Source organism: Sminthopsis crassicaudata, chromosome 1, assembly GCF_048593235.1.
Source record: "Sminthopsis crassicaudata isolate SCR6 chromosome 1, ASM4859323v1, whole genome shotgun sequence".
Lineage (NCBI taxonomy): Eukaryota > Metazoa > Chordata > Mammalia > Dasyuromorphia > Dasyuridae > Sminthopsis > Sminthopsis crassicaudata.
In genome coordinates, this window is record NC_133617.1 from 747,274,958 (window position 1) to 747,301,248 (window position 26,291).

The following is a 26,291-nucleotide window of genomic DNA, read 5'->3' on the forward strand; positions in this document are numbered from 1 at the left end:
GGGAGAGTTGGGGAGTAGATAAGTGGGAAAAGTCTATTCTTTCACTAACACTAAGAGTTTATTCTGAACTTTGTTGGAAAAATAAATTTCTGAGAAACCCAATTCAATATGAATGAAGAAGAAGTTCTAGTAAGAATTTATTCTCAACAGAGTTGTTGGGAGAAAATGACTATCCAAATCGCCGTTGTATATCAAATCTTTAGCCTAATGAAAGAAAATGCTTCAGTTTAAGCCATAAACACAAGGTAACTTCTACTGGGAATTTGGCCCTCTCATAGGTCCTAAATTCTTAAAATTCTATTTATCCGTTATTAAATCAGTTGCAAGCCCAACTTTAGGAAAGCTGCACCAAATGTTCATTACTTTTGTGATGACATTGGAGTATAATCAAATATCACAACTAGCCAAGTTACATGCTAATACATTTTTTGCCTTGTTTAAATATCCATAATAGAATTGAGTAACTATGTAATGATTTCTAGGCCTCTGGTGGTCCATATGTTATGAACAGACTGTTGTTGGAGTAGTCCTCCTCGATCTCTCAATTAAGAGGAATAGATTCATCATTTCTTCACTCCAAATGAGGATGTTTGGAAGAGCTGCTGAAGGTTTGGTATGGCTCCCACATTTAACTCTGGAAGGACACAGAATCTTCCTTTTATTTTCCATTTTTCTTGATTCTGGTTGAGGCCTAGATTCTCCCTGTGGACATTTCTTTGTTCCAAGCAGAGATCTTGAATTTCTAGTCGTGGGGAGTTGCTTGATCACAGAAGTGAACTTCTGATTGTTTCATGAAACTGGTATGTTTCAAATAGAACTTGAACCCAGTTCTTTCCGAATCTAAGCCCATGACTCCATCTACTCCATTACTTATCTACTCTTATCACTCCATCATTGCCTTCTGCTCTGAAGCATCGGTGCCTGTCTCGGAAGTCTCCATCAGATTTGTGAATTACATAAGGATGTTGCAACAGGCATCAGATGCTATGATTCCTTTGCCAAAACCAACACTATATCACAACATGCCACAGAGACATTGGTTACAGAACCATTGCAAGGCTAAAGCTGGATTGCATGACATAGTTTGAAACAAAGAACACATTTGATGGTATTTTTAAAGAGTTTTGACAGACAGATAATGAAAACCAGTGAAAGGGTCTGGCCATTGGTGAAATGATTGCCCTTGCTGGGATTATAGACCAGAGAGTGGGGGACAAAAATTGGAAATCATTATTTTGCAATTATAAAAAATCAAGCGTGGCCTTTGCCTCATCATCACAGAATTTAATTTCCAAGCAGGGGGCTGATAACTATTCATATCAAGTGTCTGTCCAGGAATGGATTCAAGGGAATGCATAGAATGCCAAATTGGGCTAACGGGGCTTCTGAGTTTAGTTCTAGATCAGAGTATGTTCACGACCTCTGGCTATGGCCTGAATGGGTTCCAAAGCTGCTTTCTACTTTGGGACAATTGAATCAGCAGTATCTAAAGGTCAGAGGGCTCTTTGAGCCTTGACTATTTGGACCCACTTCCAGGTGACTGAGCTTGTCCCAAGGGGACCATTTCACTGGTCATGAATGGTGCCAAAGTCACAACACTGTGAAGACATGCGCGACTTGCAGTTTCTTAGAATGGTTAAGGCTTGATTGAAAATGGTTTACCTTTTGTGCCTGGGGAAGCTGAAAAATAAAGAACAAAAAAAAAAAAGAAGAAAGCCATCATTACACAATAGATTCATTGGAAAGGTGAAAACTGATTTCTTTATAATTTCCAGATTGTGCAATGAGAATTAAAGTAAAAAAATCCCAGAAAATAATAAAATGAAACCAAAGTCATTGGAAAACAAAACCAAGATGTCGATCAATTCTGCTTTGTATCCAAAGCCCACTCATAACAACAGACAAGTGTTTTCTTTTTTTTGTTTTTTTTTTTTTTGTGTGTGGTTTTTTTTTGTTATTGTTGTTTTCATTGTGACGGAAATTGTGTTAAGTAAGGGTGAGGATATGCCCAACAGCTGGGTGATCCATTGCATTGGGAGAAAAGGATTCATTTTCACAGTGAAGTGCAAGCACCAGTTTCAACATTGAAGTTTCATTTCCTGGATTCAGATTTAATATATTTGGAAGAAAGCTTTGTTTGGAAGATCATAACATTATGGAGCTAAAGCCAGGAAAAATCACAGAGGCCATCTAATCTAACTCCCTCATTTTACAATTGAGGAAACAGACTAAAGGAAGAATCTGTTTTCCTCACCATGAAATGAGGGGACTAGTATGGATGACCTGGATTTTATCTCCTGGATTTTAATCTATTAGCCTAGGGTCTATGGTACCAGGAGTGCAGACATAGTACATTTATCCCTGAACTGCAGAAATTCTCCAAACCTTACTATTTAATGGGAATAATGAGTTGAGAAGAAAGTCTTTAAAGGGTTGGTCATCTGGTCCAACCACAAAAAAAAAAAAAAGGTAAGCTTTACAATTAGTAGAGGAAAGGAAGAAGATTCAATGAGGTGACAATAAGAAAGATAAGTCCCATTTTATAAGCACAGATTTGTTTCTCCTTATAGCAACCATCAGTGACAGATATCTATATTATATCTCTATCATCTACAGTGATATCAATCATTTAATTATTTATGTTATGTTATAATTAGTTATGTTAAATTCAACAAATATTTTCCATTCAACTGTTCTGTACCAAGCATTGACTTGAGCACTGGGGACACAAGGACAAAAACAAAACAGTCCCTGCTCACTTCCAATTTCCTGGTGGCCAAAGATAACCATCAAACACTTTGGGTTGCGTCTTTTCTGAGAGGTACCTTGGGAAACATTTTATAATTTAGGGGGAAATAAATATTACTTTTGTGCTAATAAGGGAAAATTATTGATATATTTTTAGTACCATGCCATGCACAGTAAAACTTACTAATGATACTTTTAGAGGGATGAAATGAATCATTTTCATTAGAAAGAACAAATGTTGTAAATGGATACAGACCATCTAGAAAAGGAAACTCCTACTAATGTAGGCTGCCATCTTTTCTCCAAATTATGATCATAGAGACTTGCCTAGGCACAAAAGGTTTGTCCAGGGTCATACTTTGGGGATGTATCAGAGGCAGGATATAAATCCAGGTTTTCTTGGCTCTGAAGTCGACTTGCTAGTTGACTGTAATAAATACTTTTAGGATATTATTGCAATTAACAGGTTAGCTGAGGGGTGCAGTGGATAAAAAAAAAATTAGGCCTAGAGTCATGAAGACCTAAGTTCAAATCTGAACTCAGATGTTTAGCAGCTTTGTGACTCTGGGAAATTCACTTAACTTCTGCATACCTCAGTTTCCTTCTCTGTAAAATGAGCTGAAGAAGAAAATGGCAAACCATTTCCTTTTCTTTGCCAAGAAAACCCCAAAAGGGGTCAGGAAGGGTTGGACATGAATGAACAATAGCAACATTTACATAGTTCTTCCAAGAGTATAGAATATTTTTCATGCCTGATCTCATTTTATCTTTAATGCACTGAGAAAATAGATTTGTTTTAAAGGTCACAACATGAGCAAGCTAAACTTGGAAAGACCCCAGAGACCATTCAGTTCAACTTCTTCTTGCTAAAAATGAAATAGAGACCGAAGGACACTGTATGACTTGTACAAAGCCACATAGAAAATGAGGAGTAGAAGTGAGTGGGGAAAGCAACACCATACAGTGTAAAATTTTTGGAGCTAATATCATTTAAATCTTTAGTTTGAGATCAAAAGCAGTTCTAATTTAGTTTTTCCATTGGGCAATAAGACAGAAGGTACCAGGTACAGTGGAAAGAAGTCTGGTTTTAGCCTAAGAACCTCTTATGAGGTTCTTCAATACTGTTCACTATTCGATAACCATGGAATCTTTCTGGGATTCAGTTTCCTCATTTGTAAAATGAAGGGATTGAACTGGATAGTTTCTGAAATCCCTTTTGGCTCTAAATTTATGATCTGTCCAAAGTTTTGTGTGCATTATAGAGGTTAAGGAACATTCTTATAGTCATAGAACTAGGAAATAGTAGAAATGAGATTCCTAGTTCTCTCTGAATTCTAAAATCAAAGTGCTTACTGCATACCTAGCTATCACATTGCAGCATCAAGACCTCAAACATACTGGTATTTATACTCTCAGCCTATTATTTTCGAGTATTTTGAAAGCTAAACAAAATAAAATAGGACACTAATCAGTGGAGGATCAAGAAAATATATTTAAAAGCAAGAATTAGCCATTACTCACTTGGTAAATGGCTATGCAAAGTGTAGTATATAAATATAATGGAATATATTGTGTCGTAAAGAATAATAAATGTGACGATATAGAGAAACATGGCAAGACCTTTGTGAATGGATACAGACTGAAGGAAGTCGAGTCAGTAACACAATAGACACCAGGACTACAACAAAGTATATAGAAAACAACCACCACAAAACAATTGAAAATCAAAGTTGCAAAATGTACAAAGATCAAACGTAGTCTCATCCAAAGATGAGATGCAAGAAAACAATTCCCCTTGTTTGTAGAGGCAAGGGTTTCCAGATCTAGAGTCTAAAACAGTGTATATAAATGTCAGAGCATAGATAGATACATATAGATACACTATACACACACGTACACACACATACATATATATATACTTCATATATATATATACATATAAATATGCTCATATACATACACCACACACACACAAACACACATAAAATATATTGATTTTTAAAATTTCTTTCTCTTTTACTTTTTTCTCTTAAAAATTGTTATATAGGATGTCTATCTGGGAAAGGAGGAAAGGAGGGATATAGGTTGAAACCCGAGAAATGTAAAAATAAATAAAGCATTAAAATTTAATTCTTAAAGTAGTATTTGCATGTGTTGATAAATGTTTCATCAATGCACTTTTTGTTTGGAGTTTTTTGTTCTCATTATGTGCTCTTTTCCCTTGACTTTATAGAATATTCCTTCTTCTAGTTAGCCTAAGCAGATTGAATCCCTATTACTGGGGAAACTGCCTTAGCTTATGTATCTGATAGACTGAACAATAGTAAACAAATAAGGTCTATGAGATTCTAGAGGTTTGTGTAGTCTGATTCTGCCAGACTCAATGTGAGAAGCAAATGCCCTGACTGAGGAAATTCCCAAGAGTTTAGATAGGGAATAGTATCTCTATGACTTGGAGGAACAAAAACATTTCTGAATTTTTCTTCATTTGTAGTTTTCCCAAAATGCAATATACTAGTTCTTCCTTTATCTTTTCTCTTAGTCCATCGACCAATTGGTTTGAGATTTGGATTTTCTCTCCTATAGTCTATAGACTATGACCTATCTGCCCTCCCACTTTTTAAAACACAGGGAGTGAGCAGAGGGGAGAGGGTCTAAAATGTGCTATAAAATTAAAAAAAAAAAACCTCTTCAAAAATAACCAGTTTGGGAAAATATTAAATATCCTTTAACACAATGAAAAAGAAACCTAGTGAACCAAACATTCCAGGATGATAGATGGATGTTTTTTTAAGAACATGTTTGTGTTAAATGTAGCTTATAGAGAATAAATTGCAAAGGTTGCCATGGGAATTACCAGTATTTGATGAACTGTAAAGTAAATAGCAAAGTGAAGGCCTCCCTAAAATGCTGGGCTGCAGAATAGAGCAGTCTTGGGCCTCTCTGAGCAATCAGTTCCTTCTTTGTGTCTGGAAATTTAGACTTGGGGAAGCAGAGCAAATTTTGACACACCCTATAAGTACAGGAGGAGGAAAAACAGGGACAAAAATGAAAGACTCCACATGCATAGGGTTACCTGCAATATGCAATGATCACAAGATTCTCTCTTTATCGTGTATGTAAGAATGTATGGAGATAAAAATATAATTCTTGTACAAGAGCTATTTATTGATATTACTTATAGAAACACCAGCAAAAATCATGTTGGGGACATTGAGAAAGGTTTCAGAATGCTGAGCCACTAACTTAAATTAGATCATATGGCACCATTTTCATACGGGATAGAGCCACTCATATTTATCCATCACTGAATATCAGTTTATCTTATAAAAGGAGTAGAAGCAGCAACAGCAAGATCATACAACGATCAATTTTGATGGACATGGCACCTTTTAATAGTGAAGTGATTCAGACCAGTTCCAATGGTCTTGTGATGGCTCTCTCCATCAAAGAAAGGCCTGTAGGGACTGAGTGTGGATTACAACATAGTATTCTCACATTTCTTATTGTTGTTTGCTTGCTTTTTTTTTTTTTGTTTCTCATTTTTCCTTTTTGATCTGATTTTTCTTGTGTGACATGATAATTGTGGAAATATGTGTAGAAGAATTGCACATGTTTAACATATATTGGATTGCTCTAGGGAAGGGGGGAGGGGAAAGGGAGAGAGGAAAAAAATGGAACAAGGTTTTGCAAGGGTTAATGTTGAAAATTATATGTTTTGAAAATAAAAATCATTAAATTTTTTAAAGAGGGTGGTAAGATATCGGTATTATTAATGAACTGCAAGTTAAATTTGAATCAACAGTATAATATGATAAATAAGAAACCACCAAAATCTTATGTTGAATGAAGAGTGTCAAAGCAACCAAAAATATTAGGATGAAAGCTATGATAAATTTGACTCTAGTCACACTACATCTACAATAAGGTTAAAGGATTATAAATTTAGAGCTAGAAGAGACTTAGAACATAGCAGATAGTTAATAAATGCTTTTTGGTTGATTGACCTTTGAAGTTATTTAGTCCAATCGCAATATGATACTGATGAAAGTCAGAGGTTAAATGACTTGTTCAATGTCATATAGGAAATAAAGGACAGAGCTGAATTCAAGTCCTTTGACTACAAATCCAGTAACTTTTGCCCACTCCATTATGTATTCCATGATTGTTGAACTTTTGAAGAATGAAATGGATGAATTCAGGAACATCCAAAGATGGGCATCTAGATTTGCAGAGTTCAGGCTGTGTGAAGACCAAGTGAGGGAAGTGGGCCTGTTTAATTTTGAGAAGAGAAGGCGTGACTCAAGGAGGAAGATGTTATGTTTCCGAAGAGACTGGATTTCTTCTACTTGCCTATGGGGAAAGTATTAGAAGTTGGATGGAAATTGTAAAGAGGAGAATCTGGACTCAATGAAGGAATAAGCACAAAAGTACAATGGGTTCTCATCAGCAACAATGGATTACCCTACATTCAACCAATCAATCAATAAACATTAGGTACCCACTAAGTATCAAGAATTGTGACAAGTGCTAGAGCAGCATTTGAGGTCATCAAACATGACTGTGTAACCACTTGTTGGATGCTATCAAGACAAGATGCTGGTAGTTTAGATGCAGTTTGGATTAAATGACCTTTGATGGGTCTATCTTTGAGATTTTATGACTACAATATTTGAGGGCTTCCCAGATGGTTTAATCCTAGAAGGTGAATGACTCCTGCTGTTCTCCTACACTGATTTATCACAAAGATGTGGCCCTTGGTTTATCAAGTCTCTGCAACTAGAAAATAAGCTCTTTGTGAGTCCTCTAAAGGCTTCAAGCATGGCCTTAGTTATGGACTCTATGTCTGTCATCTGAGCAGCAGGTTACTTCATTCCATGGATCCTCAAAATAAGAATAACTATATGATGATGAATTGGAAGGGGAGGGACCATAGTGACTCTTGAAAACTCATCTCTATGGTTTTATACGACACGTTATAGGTGTTGGTAGAGGGAGTGCTCAGATAGATAGTAACAAAGATCCTTCTTGCATTACAGTCAGGAATCTCAAGGCATAGATTCATGTCTGTTACTTACTATTTATGAGCTGTAATAAAATTATTTATTCCCTCTGGGACTCAGTTTCCTCACCTATAAAATGAAACAATTGGACTAGATCACCCTTAAAATCTCTGCTAGCCGTAACACTCTATAAATTCATGACCTACCCAGTCACCTTTATTACACAGTTAATACTTTTGAGGTTCCCCAAAACTTTTTTGCCTTCTCCACTAACAAAGATTTTAACATGCCCAAATTCATTTTCTTTCATGTGTTCCCAAGAGTGAAAATGGCATGGCCTAATGGCCATTCCCTTTGCATTTTGCTAAGCTGATCTTCACAGACAGTCAGTCCGGTCTGTAAAGACAGTCCCTCTCCTTGAGAAGTTTACATTGTAAAGGTCAGACAACACATACAAGTGAGTGCCAGCCAAAGAGGGAACATTTTAATATGGAAAGTTACAGAGATGGGAATAGACCAATAGATCAGTATATTGGCATAATGTAAGAAAATTGTTTCAGCTTATGCTGAGTGAAATGAGGCACTATACACTTCAACAACAATGCTGTATGGAGATATATTCTGATGGAAGTGGAAATCTTCAACATAAAGAAGATCCAACTCACTTCCAGTGGATCAATGATGGACAGAAACAACTACACCCAGAGAAGGAACACTGGGAAGTGAATGTAAACTGTTAGCACTACTGCCTATCTACCCAGGTTACTTATACCTTCGGAATCCAATACTTAACGTGCAACAAGAAAATTGGATTTACACACATATATTGTATTTAGGTTATACTGTAACACATGTAAAATGTATGGGATTGCCTGCCATCAAGGGGAGGGAGTAGAGGGAGAGAGGGGAAAATTTGGAAAAATGAATACAAGGGATAATGTTATAAAAAAATTACTCATGCATATATACTGTTAAAATTTTATAATTATAAAATTAATAAAAATAAATAATATAAAAAATAAAAATAAAACTTTTTTTTTTTTTAAAGAAAGAAAATTGGTTCAGGAGAAAATAACAACCTGGAATCAAATCCTATTTTTGATCTGTGCTAACAGTGTGACTTAGTCATGTCATTGAACCTCCCTAGACCTTAGTTTCCTCATCTGTAAAATGGGGAGAGAGGTTGACTAGATCATCTTGAAGGTTGCTTTCAGTTCTTCAGAGCTGGACCCTTTCCAATAGGCAGTGGCAAACTCAGTTTCATAATGGTAAAAAGCCAACACAGCATAAATAGGAACTATTTCAAATACTAAAAATGAGAAATTAAATTAAGGAACTGATATTCAAAACAACACAATTCCCTAAGGAGTATTTAAAAGCCAAATGCGCACTGATATATTTGGCTGTCAACTGCCTAAAGTAAAAATCCTGACCTGCATGTGGTGAGTCCATTTGTCAAACTGGCCTTTTTCAACAAGCTTTTCATCTGAGTGATCACTCCCTCCATGGTCCAAATAATCCCTGCATTTTCTTAGGTTTGTAGACATGTGGTGTGCCACTTTGGTTTTCTTTTGAAAATAGAGAAATAATTAGCTAATATCCCTCCTAGTGCAGAGTTAGTTACTTGAGCATCCATGCTGGCCCCAGCCCTTGAATACTCTAGGCCTTCTTTTGTAAAATGTAGAGGTCATTTAATTATTATTTTGTTTCTTTGTTGGTTTTTAATTTGATGGATGAATTCTAAGGTCTCCCAACCCAGTTATGTGCAATGAATGCATAGTTAAGAGAAAAAAAAGTCATGTGCAAATCCTGGAATAACAAAAATTACTGCCTATATGGGACTGCCCTTTTGGGCATCTCCCAACCAATACTGGGTTCAAACCAAGGATGCTCAGTAGGTCATTCATTTGATTATATAAAAATAACAGAGAAAATTTTAACCCCTACAGAAATATCCTGGATTTGCTATTCAGTCATTCAGGAGAATGTATCTTTCTTGGAAATACTTATCTAATCTTTTTTGGACCCTGCCTTTGATAGATTAATAATAAAATTTGAATTTAATATTACTGAGTCAGCTGGCTCTTTGTTCCTATCTAAAAGAGAAGGCTGGGCCCAAAGTCCTTCATTTTCATTCTTGGGCTCTCAGTTTTGGAGCTATATCTCTGACTATATCTACTTTGTGATCACCTTGAAAGCCTTGTAATGTGCCTTAAGGGCAGTTTGCCTGTTTATGATGTACATTAAATAGTAAGTATACACAATGCAAATGAGCTGTGAATTATCTCTCCTGCCATCTCTTTGAACAATCTGAAGTGAGAGAAATAAAGAGGAAAAAAAATCAGTAACTCGATGCTATCTGTCTTCCAGCAGGTTCAAACATCTGTCCATTTCTGTGTAATAAGTGATATGATTTGCTTGTCAACTTCAAAATACATGATTAAAAATCATTTCCATCCAACTTATTGGATCATATTTCAAAATAAGGCACAGTAATTTCTAGTATTCATACCCACTCATGAGAGCTGATTGCTAAAATTTTGGCAGAAGAATTCACACCTCAGAAACTGGCAAATGCTTCAACTCAGGGATTGTTTTGTTTGTGTTTTGTTGATTGTCTAGACAGAGTATTTGAGAAAGTGTCAATAATACTGAACAAACTTAAAAAACATGCAATGAATTCATTTTTTTTTCCCCAAAGTTCCAGCAAATCTCTTCTCTTTCCTCAATTTTCTCCAAAGTTTGGGAGAACTTTTCTTTGGCACTAATGAAAATCCAGCCTCCAGAAGGGCAAGTTCTATTTGTTGTGGGGTCTGTTTGTTGCCCCTGTACATATACAAAATAGATGAATGGCAAATATTTATTAACTTAACTTGAATTCAATTGGATTAGGTAGTTTTTTCTTGTCCTAATTCACCAAACCAGCCCAGATCTTTTTTATATATCAATATTTAATAGACCCGTTCAATGTGAGAAGCAGTGAGAATTCACAACTACAACATTAAATGTCCTGCTTCATGCCGTTGTCCAGACAATTGCAGATGCAGATATAAGTGGTTTTTCTTTCTGGAAAAGTTCTGGACATAAAACTATTTTTAGGGCTATTCAGTGTGAAAAAAACATAGGGTCAGAATGTCAAGGTTAAAGTAAGACAGTATAGAAAAGTCTAAGGGAAGGGAACCCCTACATTGGATTGACATGAATCACAAGCTGCTCTAAGGGAGATATATAGATATAGATATAGATATAGATATAGATATAGATAGATATAGATATAGATATAGATATAGATATAGATATAGATAGATAGATATATCTATATATATATACATTATATTTATATATATATATATATATAATTTGAATTTAATATTACTGAGTCAGCTGGTTCTTTGTTCCTATCTAAAATAGGATATATATATTATATATACATAGATTTTATATATATATATATATATATATATATATATATATATATTTATATCATGGGTCAGGGATTGAAAGATAATCTTAAACTCTTGTAGCTAGAAATTGCAGATAAGGTTAGGAAACTGGGAAGGACAAGGTTTGATAGAAATTGCTAAGCCAAGGGCATGTAAATGAAACAGTAGATAGAGTACTGGCTCTGAAGTCAGGAGGACCTGAGTTCAAATCTAGCCTCAGACACTTTTTATGCTTACTATGATCCAAGGAAGGAAGGAAGGAAGGAAAGAAGGAAGGAAGGAAGGAAGGAAGGAAGGAAGGAAGGAAGGAAGGAAGGAAGGAAGGAAGGAAGGAAGGAAGGAAGGAAGGAAGGAAGGAAGGAAGGAAGGAAAGAAGGAAGAGAGAAAAAGAAAAGAAATAAGGAAGAAAACAAAGAAATTGCAAGGCCATTGTAGTTCTTTTTTACAAGTCAGTCTCAACTTCCAAAGAATCTTCTAGACACAGGGGTGGAAAGGGTTGATGAAGTTATGATTTGGTATAAGATGTGACACCAGGTTATGTCTTCATGATGGTAGCCACTCCAGCTTTTGCTTGGAGGCAACAAAATAAAATAAGTCTGACTTGTACCAACAAAGCCTATGGGTTTGTAATGTCATAGAAATGGCAGTGCCCATCTTGTCACCAATGATATAAATTTGGTGAGAACAACTCTCTCAGTGAGTCTGAGTTTCTGAATCATAGACTCATCAGTCCTCTAGAGCTTTGATGAATTAAATCAGTACAGTATTTCCCAACATGCATTCACGTGACAACCTTTCAGGTTATCTTTTATTTTTTCTAGGAGAGGAGAAGGAAGCAGCAGCGGCCTCATGGACACTTAGCCCAGTGATCAGGCATCATTTTTTTCCCCAATTTTTTTTTTTTTGTGTGTGTGGATTTAATTTATCAATTCTGAGAATGGAGTAAGAATGGAATCTCAGTGTCCAAAGGGTATGGAAGATCTAGTTGACCTTTCCATAATAAGTTATTCAAGTTTCCATTTAAATCCACACTTTATCATTTATGTTCATCTAAAAATCCTGTTCTAAAGACAAACCACTGATAAAAACAACAGCTGTATCTACTCTGAATCTTCTTCTACTCATCAGTTTGCATTTCCTCATCCTTATCTTAATTTCATTAATTCAGCCATGTTTTCTCTAGTTTAGGAATCAGACTGAGATTTTGGCCAAAGATCTATTCCCAGTGATTTTTGCTATATCTACTACATAAATTCCATTCAATTCTTAAAGTTATTAAGTACCTACTATGTACCAAAGTCAATACAAGGACTAGCAATACAAAGACAAAATAAAAATAGTCCCTGCCATCAAAGACATTCATCAAAGGCATTTTTTTGAAATGAAAGTATCTCTTTTTAAAAGTTTTTTTTTTTTTTTTTTTAATTTGGCTATCTATCCTATCTACATACAGATTTATTTGTTTGCTTATTCACTTATTAAGGCAAGGTTTCCTTATTTGCATTTAAGTTGGAAGTGCAGAGATTATTATTGATTCCACTATTGGGTGCCTCACATAGGGTTTAATCTGCTCTGTTTCCAGCCTGAGTCAGTTCCCTCCTCCTATGGCAATTTGATGTACACTTTCCCTCTACCAAGAGCTTACCAAATTGATGCCAAACTTAACATGGGCACACTACCACACACAGCACACTACCAAATTCTAGAACTCAAAAAAATCTACCTTCTCCTGCCATCCAGTAGTTAGATGTCCAAGCTTGAAATGACTGGTACTTTTTAAAGAATTCAAGCCATAGATAAAAACAAACTAAAACAAAACTCCAAAAAACTTAATTTTATATACCTCCAAATGAAAACCAAGCCATTGATTACCAGTGGTCCTCAAACTTTTTAAATAGGGGGCCAGTTCACTGTCCCCCAGACTGTTGGAGGGCCGGACTGTAGTAAAAACAAAAGCTCACACTCTGTCTCTGCCCCTCGGCCCATTTGCCATAACCCAGAGGGCCGCATAAACGTCCTCAGCGGGCCGCATGTGGCCCGCTGGCTGTTGTTTGAGAACCCCAGATCTAGGACATAGGATTTTAGTGTATTAGACAATGTAGTTGAATGCAAGAGATAAAGAGGAGCAGAAGGGCTGGCTTTAAACCCCAACAATCTCACTAGCTCCCTTTTTACCCATGTTACTTTAGGCAAACACAGCCTCTCTGAGTCTCAGTTGTAAAATTTGCCATTGGACTCCATTGCCTCTGAGGTCCCTTTCAACTTTAAATCTGATCCTGTGTTCTAGACCTGCTCAAATGATGATGTCTATACTTATCTGTTTTAATGGTTTCCCTCCTTTCCCCTCAGTTACATAAGCTCCCTCAAGCACAGCAGGAGTAGTTTATCATTTTGCTTTTCTATCCCCTGGCACCAAGGGCAGAACCTTGTACATAATTGCTCTGTCTCTCCTCTATGTCTTAGAATTGTTAGGTTAGTCTTCAGGAATACTGTACTGTTTTTACTCAGAGGAAAGAAATGTGTGTCAAGGGCCGGGCCTGCATAAAGTAGTCAACAATGGCAGACCTTTGCAGGATCCTGGAAAATGTGGATTATTAATAGGCAGCCTTGAACAATTCTCACATTACATATTGTTAAATTCCATCACCAACGGGAAAACTCCAAGCCCTTCACTTACTAGCAGGACCTGAAAATTCTCACAGAAAAAGAGTAATATCTCATCAGTCACTAAGCCTGCACTATATTGGTGAATACGTTTCTAATTAAAACGGTCATTCTTCAACCTCATTTAGGGTGGTCACTTGGCTGAAAATTGATCAGAGGGATGCTGGGATGCCGGCAGTGGGAGGAAGCCATTGCGTGGCAGCTAGGAACTACCTTTCCACTGTCCTCCTGAAGAAATGGGGAGAGAAGATGTGGGGAAGTCCTAAATGCAAAGTGACAACACCCAAATAAAATACCATCTCCCCTGCTCGTACTCTTTGTGCAAAGTCGGTTAATCAGGTCCTCACCCAGCAAACTCACAGGAGGGTAAAGAATCAAGTAGAGATGAGTGGTGAAATCTACATCAACTCAGACATGGAAAGCAGGTCTATAGGGAGCGTTCAAATGGGAGAGTCCAAACAAAATGCAGATCTGGGCAGCCCTTTCTCTGAACTCCCATACTGCCCATGTCGCTTTTCAGCCTCGGGGCTGATTCCTGTTGAATGATTTGAGCTGCTGGTTTTAATTAAAACTTAATCTGCAAAAATATTTCATAATTTATGCATGTCGTGGAGTCTCTGAACTCTGAAGGCATTGTTCCCCAGTCATACAGGGGAGGCACCATTTCTTTGAAAAGATTAGCGGAGCGAAGGGAGGGGAAGTACTAATGAAGGGTGGAAGGGAAGGGCCACCGATATCTGTCTACTGGAGTTGGAGCTGTCTGCACTGAGGATGGTTTGATTTGCCAGGATAATAGAGAAGTAATCTGGCCAACAGGTCAGTGATAACCAAATGGTATCAGCAACTAACCAGGAGAGTCCTTAAAACAAACAAACAAAAAAAAAGTCAGAGAATTTGAAAATTTTCAAAGGAAATGAAGGGGATCCCCTAAAGAAAAGACATGCAAGCTCATAGCCGCCACCCAGGAGAAATTAATGACTAACTAGGATTCTGCCCAAGAAGCCATATTTCATCCACCAGATGTCTTTAAGAGGGAATTTGCCGGGATCCATCAGACCACTGAACCACAAAGACGTCTGTAGAATGACTTGGCTAGAAACGCTGGGCTCTCAAGGCAGCCAGTCAGAAGGGTCCTGCTAGCTCTTTGCTAATTAATAAACAAAATTGTAGCTGCTCCCCTTCTTCCTCCCCATCCATGCCTTCTTTCCTCCCTATATCCAATCAAGAGGTTCCGATAGCAGGAATTGGGTCTATGGAAAGGAAATGAGAAAGTAGTTCATTGATGCTCCTACCTCCCCCTCCCACCATGTGATCTCTTTTCGACATCTGCCTACAGATTAAAACCATGGGAGAACTCAGTAGGTTAGAAAGGGCATCAGCAATCTAGAGAGAGGCCAGAGGAAGGCTATCAGAAGAATAAAACATCTAAAGTCCCCAACGAATAAAGATCATAGTTACCAAAAGTTGAGGGAATGCTTTTAACTAGAAAAACAGAGGATTCAGGGCAACATGATCACTGTCATCAACGATGTGGAAAGGCAGTCACCCATGAAGAGGGACAGGACTCATTCAGCTAGTCTCAAAAGGCAGAATGAGGACAGTCAGAGCACGTCACAAGAAATCCATTGACAAAGCCAGAGGGAAACTTCCTAACAATTGGCAGCTCATCCTGAAGTGGAACAAATGCTCTCCGAGGTAGTCCCCTCCACTCTCTAGACACTTTAAAACAATACTGGATGGATTACGATCCAGGTCCTTCATGGATTCAAAGAGATCTGCACAGTCTCCTCATTTGGAGGTTCAGGCATTCTGCAATTTTCAGGAACAAATTTCACCTGCCAATGCAGAGTTTCATGAAGCACATCTTGTATTTAAATGCTGCTCTTGAGATATTTAGTGGCCTCTGAAAACACATTATCAACGTTTTGTTCATCAAATTATCAGGCCTTTCACGTGTGAGGTTATTGCTGAAACAAGCTTGCACATGGGAATTTCCAGTGGTTTTCTTGCAGTCATGAAAGCTTACTGAACACAAAGCCTTGGAGCTCTCCATTTCTGATACCAGTTTTCAAATTGTCTAACTTGAGCTCATCATAATGTGATTATTCATCCATAGGATGCTTTGTACCTGGTCACATATGTTAATAAAAATTATGTCATTAATAAGTTCTATACAAACATTCTGTATGTTGTAGATTATTTCATGTATCCTGGCAGAAAGAAGATTGGGGTGGGAGAAGTGATAGGGCTATCAGAACTGCCTTTAAGTAAGGCTATGACAGGGAGGAGAGGTCAGTCTTATTCTATTAACACCAGGAAACAGGAAAAATGGTTGGGAAATGCAAAAAGGTCAATTTAAGCTTTATCTCTGGGAAAAAAAAAAACAAAAAAAGAAAAAAGAAAAAAGAAAAAAAACAAAAGCAAAAATAAAAACATTGTCATTCCCTCAAAAGGAAATAATACCATACATTTTCTAATGTATTTATAAGAATAATAAGCTACCCTAGGGGTAGGGAGTTTCCCATCACTAGTAGCTTTCAGTCACAGGCTGGATTCCCATGTCTTGGGTATATTGTAGACAGCATTTTTGTTCAGTTGTGGGCTGAGCTATGTGCTTTCCCTCCTGGGTTCCTTTAGGCCACGAGTGTGTAAACTTATTTTCTGCCAAGGACCACGGGGATATTTATAACATCATTTGTGGTCCATATAAAATTATCAATTTATACAAAGCAAGCAGTGGGAAGCTTTTGTACAAAGCTTTCAGCTCATCATTGCTTGTGGTTGCCTTAACAAATGATTTCAGGGGCCTTATACAAACTGCAGGTCAGATATTCTCTACCTCTGTACCAGACTCTAAAATTCTGGGTATCTGAAATTATTGATGAAACCAGGAATCAAAGAATATTAGATTTAGAACTAGGTGGGACATTAGTCAACTAGTCCAAGCCCCCTTATTTTTACAGACCCAAGTGGAAGCTCAGGAAGATGATGTCTTGCCTAAGATCCTTTGGGGAGTAAATGAATATGTTGGGATTTGAACCCAGGTTCTCTACCCAAATATCAGAGCTCCTCCCTTGTGTCATGTGACCTCTACCCAATGACAAAACTCTATGCTTGAGTGAGTGAGATTATCAAACATCTTGATTAATTTTTTAATAATAGATATTTATTTTGGCCTGTTTTCTGCCACCAAACTCAACCATTTGCTGTACTTATCGATAGTAACGCTTGTGAAACACCCCATTGAAAACTTAAAGGGAATTTCCAGAGAACAAGGATACACAAAGACAGGTCCCAACAAACCACATTGCTTTGTCATGTTTTCCAACATTGCCACACTAAATTTCTATGGTAGAATTGTAAACAACTCTGAAGGGTTTGGGGAGTGGCAGTGCTTCTAGCAGACCACTGATTACTGTGAGCCAGTGAGAGCAATCTATTCCAGGGCCAAGGCAAATTACAAAAGTCTCTAGATGCTGAGGCTTGGGTGTGCAGCAGAGGTCAGAGCTGAAGCATCTCACCGAAAACATGACTACACTCATTGATACCGTTTTCTCATGGTAAACATTAAGCCTTTTCTGAGAGCTTCCTTGCTGCCCTCAGTCTGCCATGGAGGAACCACTGACTGTTTGAAAGCTCAGACTTAAGAGATGAAGCTCTAGCAGCATCTGTTCAATTAGAAAGGTCCTGACTTCCTAATTGTGGGACCTAAACCATATCTGTAGAATGTGTGAGTTGGGCAACTTCTCTTCAAAGGTTCCTTCTATCTCTAAATCAGAGAATCATACCTTGAGCTTGATGATAAAAAAACTTGCCTCTTGTCCTTAGACAAGCCCAGCCAAGTGCAGAGATGCTCATTTCTAGACAGTCACTAGGTGGTGAATTTGCTAGACTATAAAATCTGTTTAGAGTGAAAGATTATGTTTTTCATCAGTGAATGAGAATTTACCCATATTGATGAAATCCTGTCTCCTTGATACATTGAAATAATTGTCCAATTTAGTACAAGGCAATTTTTAGATGTTATGTAAAGGATAAAAATTTATTAAGTTATGAAAATAGAATTTAGTGAATGAGAATAAAAGAATTATTTCTTTCTCTTGTAGACCTAGAGCTAAAAATTAATACATAAATGGATAGATAAAGAAAGGAAAGGCAGGAAGAGAAGAAAGAGAAGTAAGAAAGGAAGGAAGAGAACAAAGGGAAGGAAGAAGGAAGGAAGGAAGGAAGAAAAGAAGGAAGGAAGAAAGAAAAGAAAAGAAAAGAAAACATAGATGGATGATAGGTGGGTAGGTGGGTAGACAGAGAAACAAGCAGACAGACAGAAAGAAAGAAAGAAAAATAGATAGATGGAGAGAGAAACAGGCAGACAGAAAGATAAATAGAAAGAAAGGAAGAAAGAGAAAGATAAGAAGAAAGAAAGAAAGAAAGAAAGAAAGAAAGAAAGAAAGAAAGAAAGAAAGAAAGAAAGAAAGAAAGAAAGAAAGAAGAAAGAAAGAAAGAAAGAAGAAGAAAGAAAGAAAGAAAGAAAAGAAAGAAAGAAAGAAAGAAAGAAAGAAAAGAAAGAAAGAAAAGAAAGAAAGAAAAAGAAAGAAAGAAAGAAAGAAAGAAAGAAAGAAAGAAAGAAAGAAAGAAAGAAAGAAAGAAAGAAAGAAAGAAAGAAAGAAAGAAAGAAAGAAAGAAAGAAAGAAAGAAAGAAAGAAAGAAAGAAGAAAGAAAGAAAGAAAGAAAGAAAGAAAGAAAGAAAGAAAGAAAGAAAGAAAGAAAGAAAGAAAGAAGGAAGGAAGGAAGGAAGGAAGGGAGGGAAGAGGAGGGAGGGAGGGAGGGAGGGAGGGAGGGAGGGAGGGAGGGAGGGAAGGAGGGAAGGAGGGAGGGAGGGAGGGAGGGAGGGAAAGAAGCTCTAAAGATTTTATTAGTCCAATTGTTTTTATGTTAGACTGTAAGGTCTGTGAGGGTAAGGGACTATGGCTTATTGCAACTTGGTACCTCACTTGATTCCTGACAGAGGACTCTAAACATAGTACTTCTCTAGCACTTAGCATAGGACCATAACTGCTAGTTGGTTGACAAAGAAATAATACCCTATTGTGGCAAGAAAACTGATCTCAGAATCAGGAACACATATAATTCAAATCCTGCCTCCAAATCATATTAGTTGTGTGATCCTGAGCAAATCACTGAACCTTTTGACCTTTGTTTCCTCATCTTTAAGGTGAGGACAATAATGTCCATCTTTCAAGGTGGTGGTAGGGATTGGTATTGATTGAATTCATGTGTGTAAAGCCCTCTATAAATGAGAACTGTTGTGATTACATAAGACATTTGGTAAACTGATCCATCTTTTGCATCATAATAGCCATCCAAAACCATCTATTAAATACAAAGTCTTACCAAAAAATGAATGTTGAAAACTGTTTACATGTATTTGGAAAAATAAAATACTATTGATTTTTTAAAAATCTATTAAGCATCTATTGTACAAAACATCAAAGAAAGGCAAAAGACAGTGCCAGTCTTCAAGGAGCTCACAACTAGATGGTGCAGTGAATAGAGCATCAGCCTTGAAGTCAAGAGAACCTGAATTCAAATCCATAGGCATTTAAAACACTTATTAGCTATGTTACCAGAGTCACTTAACCCCAATTATCTCACCAAAACAAAAAAAACAAAAAAAAAAAAAAAAAAAAAAAAAAAAAAACTGTCCATCTGTCCATGAAACACTTCTGGCTGAGAGAAACTGGTAACTTTTTTTTTTTCCTGAGGCAATTGGGGATAAGTGACTGAAGATTTTGGGATAAGGAAAGGCAAGGAATGGGAAAGCAGTAGGATTTGAACTAAATATTAAAGGAAGCCATAAAAGTCAGGAGGCATTGGGAGAAGGACAGACAATGATTATTATTTATTAGTTCCTAAGTTATTAGATGTTAACATTTTATCTTCCAAAGAAATAGCTTCAAACCCCACTAGACAAATCTTGCAAATATTAGCACTGCTTCATTTCCCAGCTAAACAAACTGAAGACTCATAGAGATTATGTGACTCTCCAAATGTGAGGATGTGACACATCACACAGTACGTGATAGCTGGGATTTGCAACTAGGTCTTCCTGGAAAAGAAATTCCACAAAAGTCCATTTCTTTTTTTTTTCCCCACTAAACCATACTGTCTCTAATCTCAGTAGAATCTGCTTTCCAAAATCATTAAGGATATATTCCATCCCTCAGACTTATTCCACAAAACTGTGTAGGAGTAAATGTACTTTCTCAACTGCTGTGGCAAAAAACTAAGGAAGTTCTGTGTCTTTCTGGGTCATACTGATGCCTGAAGGAGTCACGCTTAATACTCCTCTGATCTGTGAAGAGTAAAATTCAGGTTTTTCTCTCTTTCCTAAAAAAGGATCTAAAGAAATATTAACATTAAGTCTTTTGCAATGATGGTGTTCGGCAGCAGCTCCTAATTCTAATACAAAGTTCAAGATGCAAGGCACATGTGAAGAATTCACAATGGCATGCTCTTTGCCAAAAGCTATCTTTATTTATGAGAAGTTACAGACAAAATGAAGAGGTAAAATGGACACCAGAAGTGACAGATATGAAATGGATTCGGGAGAGCATATAGTTAGCAAGGAAAGGGGTTTTAACAATTCACAAGGGAAAAGATAAATTCCCCAGTAGAACTCACAATTAACCAGGAGAAAGGGAATAAGTCATAAAAGCCAGAAAAACTTCCCTTCCACTATTATACTTCTGTGCTTCTCCCACTGCCTTCAAAGCTTAGACTCCAATGACAGTCTTTCCTGTCCCAGCCAACCACTGCCCACAGAGAGATCTCCCATTTCCACTGGGTATGTAATTGTACATTGTCTCCCCCATTAGAATAGGAGCTCCTTGAAGGCAGGGGCCATGTTTTTGCTTTTTAGCACTGAGCTTCACATACAGTAAATGCTTCTTAAAAACTTGTTGGTTAACAATTGGCTGCAACTATATTATGGTCATTTCAAAGTATTGTCCTCATTCAATGATATGCAAAATTATTTGCGTACCAATCCATCCATTGAGGGGAAAAAAAAAAAAAGACATGAATTGTTTGCTTGAAAATAGTAGGGTTTTTTTTTTTTGTTGTTGTTGTTTGTTTGTTTGTTTTTTAAGTTTCTTTTACTTCTTTTTAAAAGAAAAGTAAAAGAAGCAGTAGAATAGTAGAGTCTGATTATTTTGGGGATGAGCTAATTATATCCCATCTGTTTAAATGGAACTGTCCTCTATTTGGAAGGGAGGGGAAGAGGAGAGAGGAATCTAAACTGGCAATAATGTCCATTTAATTGAATAAACTAACAGTTTCCTCATTCTAATGAGAGTAAACTGTTTACAGAAAAGATTGTATTTAAATTACCCCAAGTGATTACTTTAAAATGCATAGTTTGGTTAAAAGCTATAGTCATAAATAATTAATTGCCTTCCTCAAAGAATTATGCTAATTTCAAGCCAGGGGGCTAAAAATGGAAAGAATCAAAGCATATGGGAAAACAACTTGACCTTGTCCTCAAGGTCTGGTACCAGGCTCCTGTACTCACACCTGCTCTGAGCACATAGAATGATTTGTTCATCTCTACCTCAGGACTGAGACCTGTCTTGGACTTAGGGGAGAAAAGACACCAGAAAGCACCTTCAAATGACAATCCAAAGCTTAGGTAGCTTTTTCTGGGATGGAACCAGAATTAGAATCCAGCTACTGGGGCTTTCATATTTGGTCCTTTTTCTGCAATAACAATCTTTTCTTGGTATCAGAGAACACATCTCTATCCATGTTGTCTACTTCTGATGAGGTGAGTGGCAGTGCAGAGAGTTGAGGTATGGGAATCCCCTTTCTGATCATCACAGGTTCTTTGAGATTCAAGAACCCAAAAAGTCTGAATGGCAAAAAAAGAAGTTTTATTGGCACTGAGAGGTCAGCTTTGCTAGGAAGACTGACTTCTGAGTGGCAAAGTCCTGTTAGGGAAATGGAGTCTGGCACTGAGAAGAGAATGTCTCTTCACAGCAGGCAGGAGTGCTGGTAGGCAGCTAAGCCCTACTTTCTGCAAAGAAATGAGTTTAAAATTGCCCTTTAATAGGAAATCTGAGGCTCAGGTTTCAGGATGAAAAGAAAGCCAATGCCCTTCCCAGGCCTAGATACTATTCTCGGAGTTTCAGTCACTCAGTATCAGGCCCAGATCTCCAACTGAATGAAAATCACTTTGAAGGATTTTCCCCAGAATTTGAATGGGGATCCAGCTATCCAAAAGAGCAATTGGGGGGGGTTGCAATTTGCCTTAAAAAATATGCTTTCTCATAGACTCTATGGAGACTGGGAGACCAGGAATCTCCCTTCTTTTACATATCAAAAGGGGACACAGTTTTAGAATGATAATTTTACAGATTAAAGGGAACACAGTTTTACATCACCCCCATCTTGGATAAAGTTTTGTCTAACTTGCTGTACCCACAGTAGTATATCAAACCTCCATAGTGAGCCCTGAACCTCTCACAGGAAACAGTGCCCAGAGTATAGAATGCCTGCTACTCAGATTGCATAAGTTCCTTAATAATGATGATAATTAAATCAGCAGAGCTTTCTTTCAGCAGCTCAAAAAACTTTCTATAGTGTAGGGTTCAAGGTAAGACCCTGGAAGGAGTATAAATGCCCAAAGGAGCAAACAATATCAGGATTGGGCTAAGTGTTTGGTGAGTCTTGAGATGAATAAGATACATGAAAATAGGAAAGCCCTTCTGGGAGGTGAACTTAGGCTGGAAGATCAGGTAGGGTTTCTTATCTAAGAAGAGGAAGATATTCCCGACAGGAGAGATTATGTCATCAAAGGGACAGTGATAGGGATATTCAGACACTCATAGTGATTGACAATAGGCCATCTTAGTTGAAGAAAAAGACTTATGATTGGAAGAGAGGAAAATGACCTTTGAATAAGCTTGGAAATCCTTGGAGAGGATTTTGAAAACTTGAGATTGGTTTTCTTAATAAGTAGAAGTCATTAAATATTATTTGTGAGTTAGGTCAAAGCCCTGGATTAAGAAGGCTAATCTGGCAAAAATAGAGAAATTGGATTAAGAAGAGCCATGGGCCTATTCTAGGAGGCTAGAATGGAAAACAGCTGGAGCATCATGGACAAAATGGTGGAATCATCAATAAGTCAATCAACTAATAGGTGCCTCTTAAATGTGAGGCAATGTGGCAAGCAAGGAAATACTAGAGTGAAGCAGTTCCTTCCATTAAGGACTATACATCCTAATGAGAAAAAAAATGACACATAAAGGGGAACAAGGGATACAGTTCTGTTTTAGATAGGTACAGAAATATAGAAAGGAGACTGTCACCTCCATTTCATCCCAAGATGGTTAGAGCCTGTGATTTCATTTGTGTTGGGGACTCTCAAATGAGAAAAACTTCCTCTACTCATGTGAATTGGTACCTTCTCTAACATTTAAAGAATTGTTTATGAGGGATACTGAGAGGTTTAATACTTTGCTCAGCAAGTATATGACAGAGTGAATCCCAGACCAGGTCTTTAGTCATGATTTTAGGCAGCCTCTTAATTTTGATAATGCTGGATTGATGTTTGTTGTTACAAGACCAAGAGCAGGAGGTAAAACCAGTAGGGGTGAGGAGTCCAAGTATTCATGCAGATGATCAAGATGTGCAAGGAGAGATAAGATCAATGGCACAGGAGAAAACCCAATCCCAGAAAAAAGAGATAATGATAGTCTTGGCTGACCTGGAGGAAAGGATAGAAGGCATATAAAAAGGAAAAGCTATTTTAGTAGGGAAGGAGGGAAGGGCAAATAGAAGAGCTCATGATGAATTGTCTTGATTTTCTTTGCAAAGGAAAAAGTGTGGCCATCTGCTTAAATGAAGGAAGTAGATGCTGATGACTTTAGAAGAGATGAAAAGGTCTGTAGCTTCCTGTATGGGGAATGAATCAAAAAATTACAGATGAACAGCAGGGTCCAGTTAAAGAGAGGACAGGAAGTCAAAATGTGCCAGATTTTCAAGATTCCCCCTTTCTATCAATTTTCTCTAGGTTGACATCAGGAGAGTCAGACTGGGATTACCATGGATTGTAGACAGTGATGAAGGGGATCAAATCCAATTAGAGGGATGCTGAATGCACCAAGAAGTGGGAGAGGTACAGTGAATGGAGATAGTCCTAATGGGAAAGAACAAGGTCTAAAAAGAGAGATCCGTGAAGACATTGGTCAGCTAATAGGAAAGGACTTTTTGGTGATGGGAATGTGAAAGCTTGAAAATGGCATTGTCTTTTTATTACTAGACTGGGGATATGAAGGTAAATAGAAGAAGGAATGGAGAGAAAAGTCAGCAGAGTCCAAGGGGGTGATAGAGTGTCTGACAGGTGATCCCTTACCGCATATAATAAAGACCACTGAGGCTACTGCTGTTAGGTTATTGTAGCTATTATTCATCATTATTTTAATTACATTGTCACTTGTTATTATTTATTTGCTGTTTTAAGACGAGATACTTTCATACAGTATCTAATTCAAACCTCACAAAGCATGAGGCCAATCGATATGTCAGAAGCAATAGGAATTCAGAAAGATTAAGGTCAGTTCTAGAGGAGAAGAACAGCTCAAAGAACCACAGAAATTAAAATGAGGCCTGAACTTCTCCCTTACCTAAAAGTAATCACTACTCCAATATAGCCAACAAGTGGTCAAACAGCCTTTGCCTGAAGATCTCCAATGAAGGTAAATTCATCCTTCCCCCTGGCAACCCATTTTATTCCAGAATCCATTTTTTTTAAATGATTAGAACATTTTCCTGAAACCAAGCCAGATTTACTGTCTCTTGGCAACTTCCAATCTATGAGCTGGATATCCCAAAGTCCTCAGTCCACCTAAAAAAACATGGGAGCAAACACACAGCCTTATTTCACTCCATTAATGACAATCAAATTTAAAGTTCTGAAGAGAGACCTCGAAAGTGTCTTTGCATCACTTTTTCAGACCACTTTGTGAGTGTATGACATGGGAAATAATGGCACAGTACCACTCAGCAAGTGCCCTCATCACAAAAGGTTCTGTGTTCTATGAGCAAAGCAGAATTGAATTAGCTCAGAAGAAATGAGGAATGAGTAAAGTTAGAGAGGCCACCCCAAATGTTCATAGGAACAATTTGTGTCTGACCTGTGGCAGAGCACGCCAAGCTCTAACTGGTCTGATCAGCTACAGTCGGACACACTGGAACTCTACTCTAACATAGTGATCTCACTTGGGTCGAGAAAGAGGGATAACAACAAAGTCTACCTAGAATCTCATAATCACTATCAAAGACCCTTACAATGGGATGCTAAAGGGATATGTGGGTGGCTTGGCTTTCACATGGAATAGTGCAATAGAGACCAAAGGTTTTCAGTGAAAACCAGGAAACAAAGAAGGGATCATTACCTAATTCTTCTCCCACTACACTGGGATAAAGTCAAGAGTGAGTCTAAGCAAAAGCATCATACAACAGGGACATGAATTTGGTTTCTATGCATAATATTAAACAAATTGGTGGCAAACTGGGTAGCATTATTTAATTTTATTGTAGGCTTATTTTGTTTGCCATTTTTGCTACTAACTTTTTATATAATATATAATTATATTATATATAATACATAATTATATTATATATGTAATATATTATCATATATATATATACATATATATATATATATACATATATATATATGTATATATATATATATATATATATATATATATATATATATATATTGTATTAACTTTTAATTTAGATGTAATCACAGGACCAAAATTTTGAAGGTAGATGGAATCTGTGAGATAATTTAGTCCAACTCTTCATTTCACAAATTAGGAAACTAAGGCTCACCAAGATTAAGAGGCTTGACTAAAGTCACATAACTAAGCACTTGAGGCAAGATTCAAAGTCATTCCTTTCCAACTAATTCCGGCAGACTGTCCACCACATGCTATTATGATCTCTGAGTACTTTCCAGACACTGCAGACTTTGACGCCATCATTTGATCAGCCCAGTTTGGGTCACAGAAGCTCCACTGCTGCTGATTCACTGTAGCATCTCAAACTGGCATCCCCAAATACCAATGCTAAAATTCATCCTTTGTCTGAAGAGCCTTAAAACGCAGACACCAAGGAACAACGAATGGCTTATGTGGAATAATTCCTTAATGAGGAACAAACGAATGATTCAAAGACAAAAAGATCCAATTTCCATCCGCATACCCAAAGTTTCACAGTCAAGGAAATAGCCAAGCTTGGCCACCCACACCCAGCTCTCGGCCAGACCCACGGGGCTCTGCCTGGCTCCCCAGTGTGGCGGCCGGGACACGCAGACCGAAAAAATTTGGGTTAAGGATGAACTCAGGAATGTAGTTAAAGGGAAAAC

The 26,291-nt window shown here is 37.4% G+C and overlaps 1 protein-coding gene across 3 annotated transcripts in view; it reads right to left on the bottom strand.

Annotated features, from left to right (window-relative positions):
• Positions 1-26,291, bottom strand: part of CACNA2D3 (calcium voltage-gated channel auxiliary subunit alpha2delta 3) — a 1,031,774-nt gene that overhangs the window by 314,881 nt on the left and 690,602 nt on the right. For 2 of the 3 annotated variants that reach the window (XM_074284451.1, XM_074284453.1), the window contains exon 14: positions 1,663-1,680. The exons of the other annotated variant lie outside the window; for it this stretch is intronic. In XM_074284451.1, the coding sequence (XP_074140552.1) occupies positions 1,663-1,680 (18 nt within the window). The remainder of the gene's footprint in view (positions 1-1,662; positions 1,681-26,291) is intronic. 3 annotated transcript variants of the gene reach the window in all.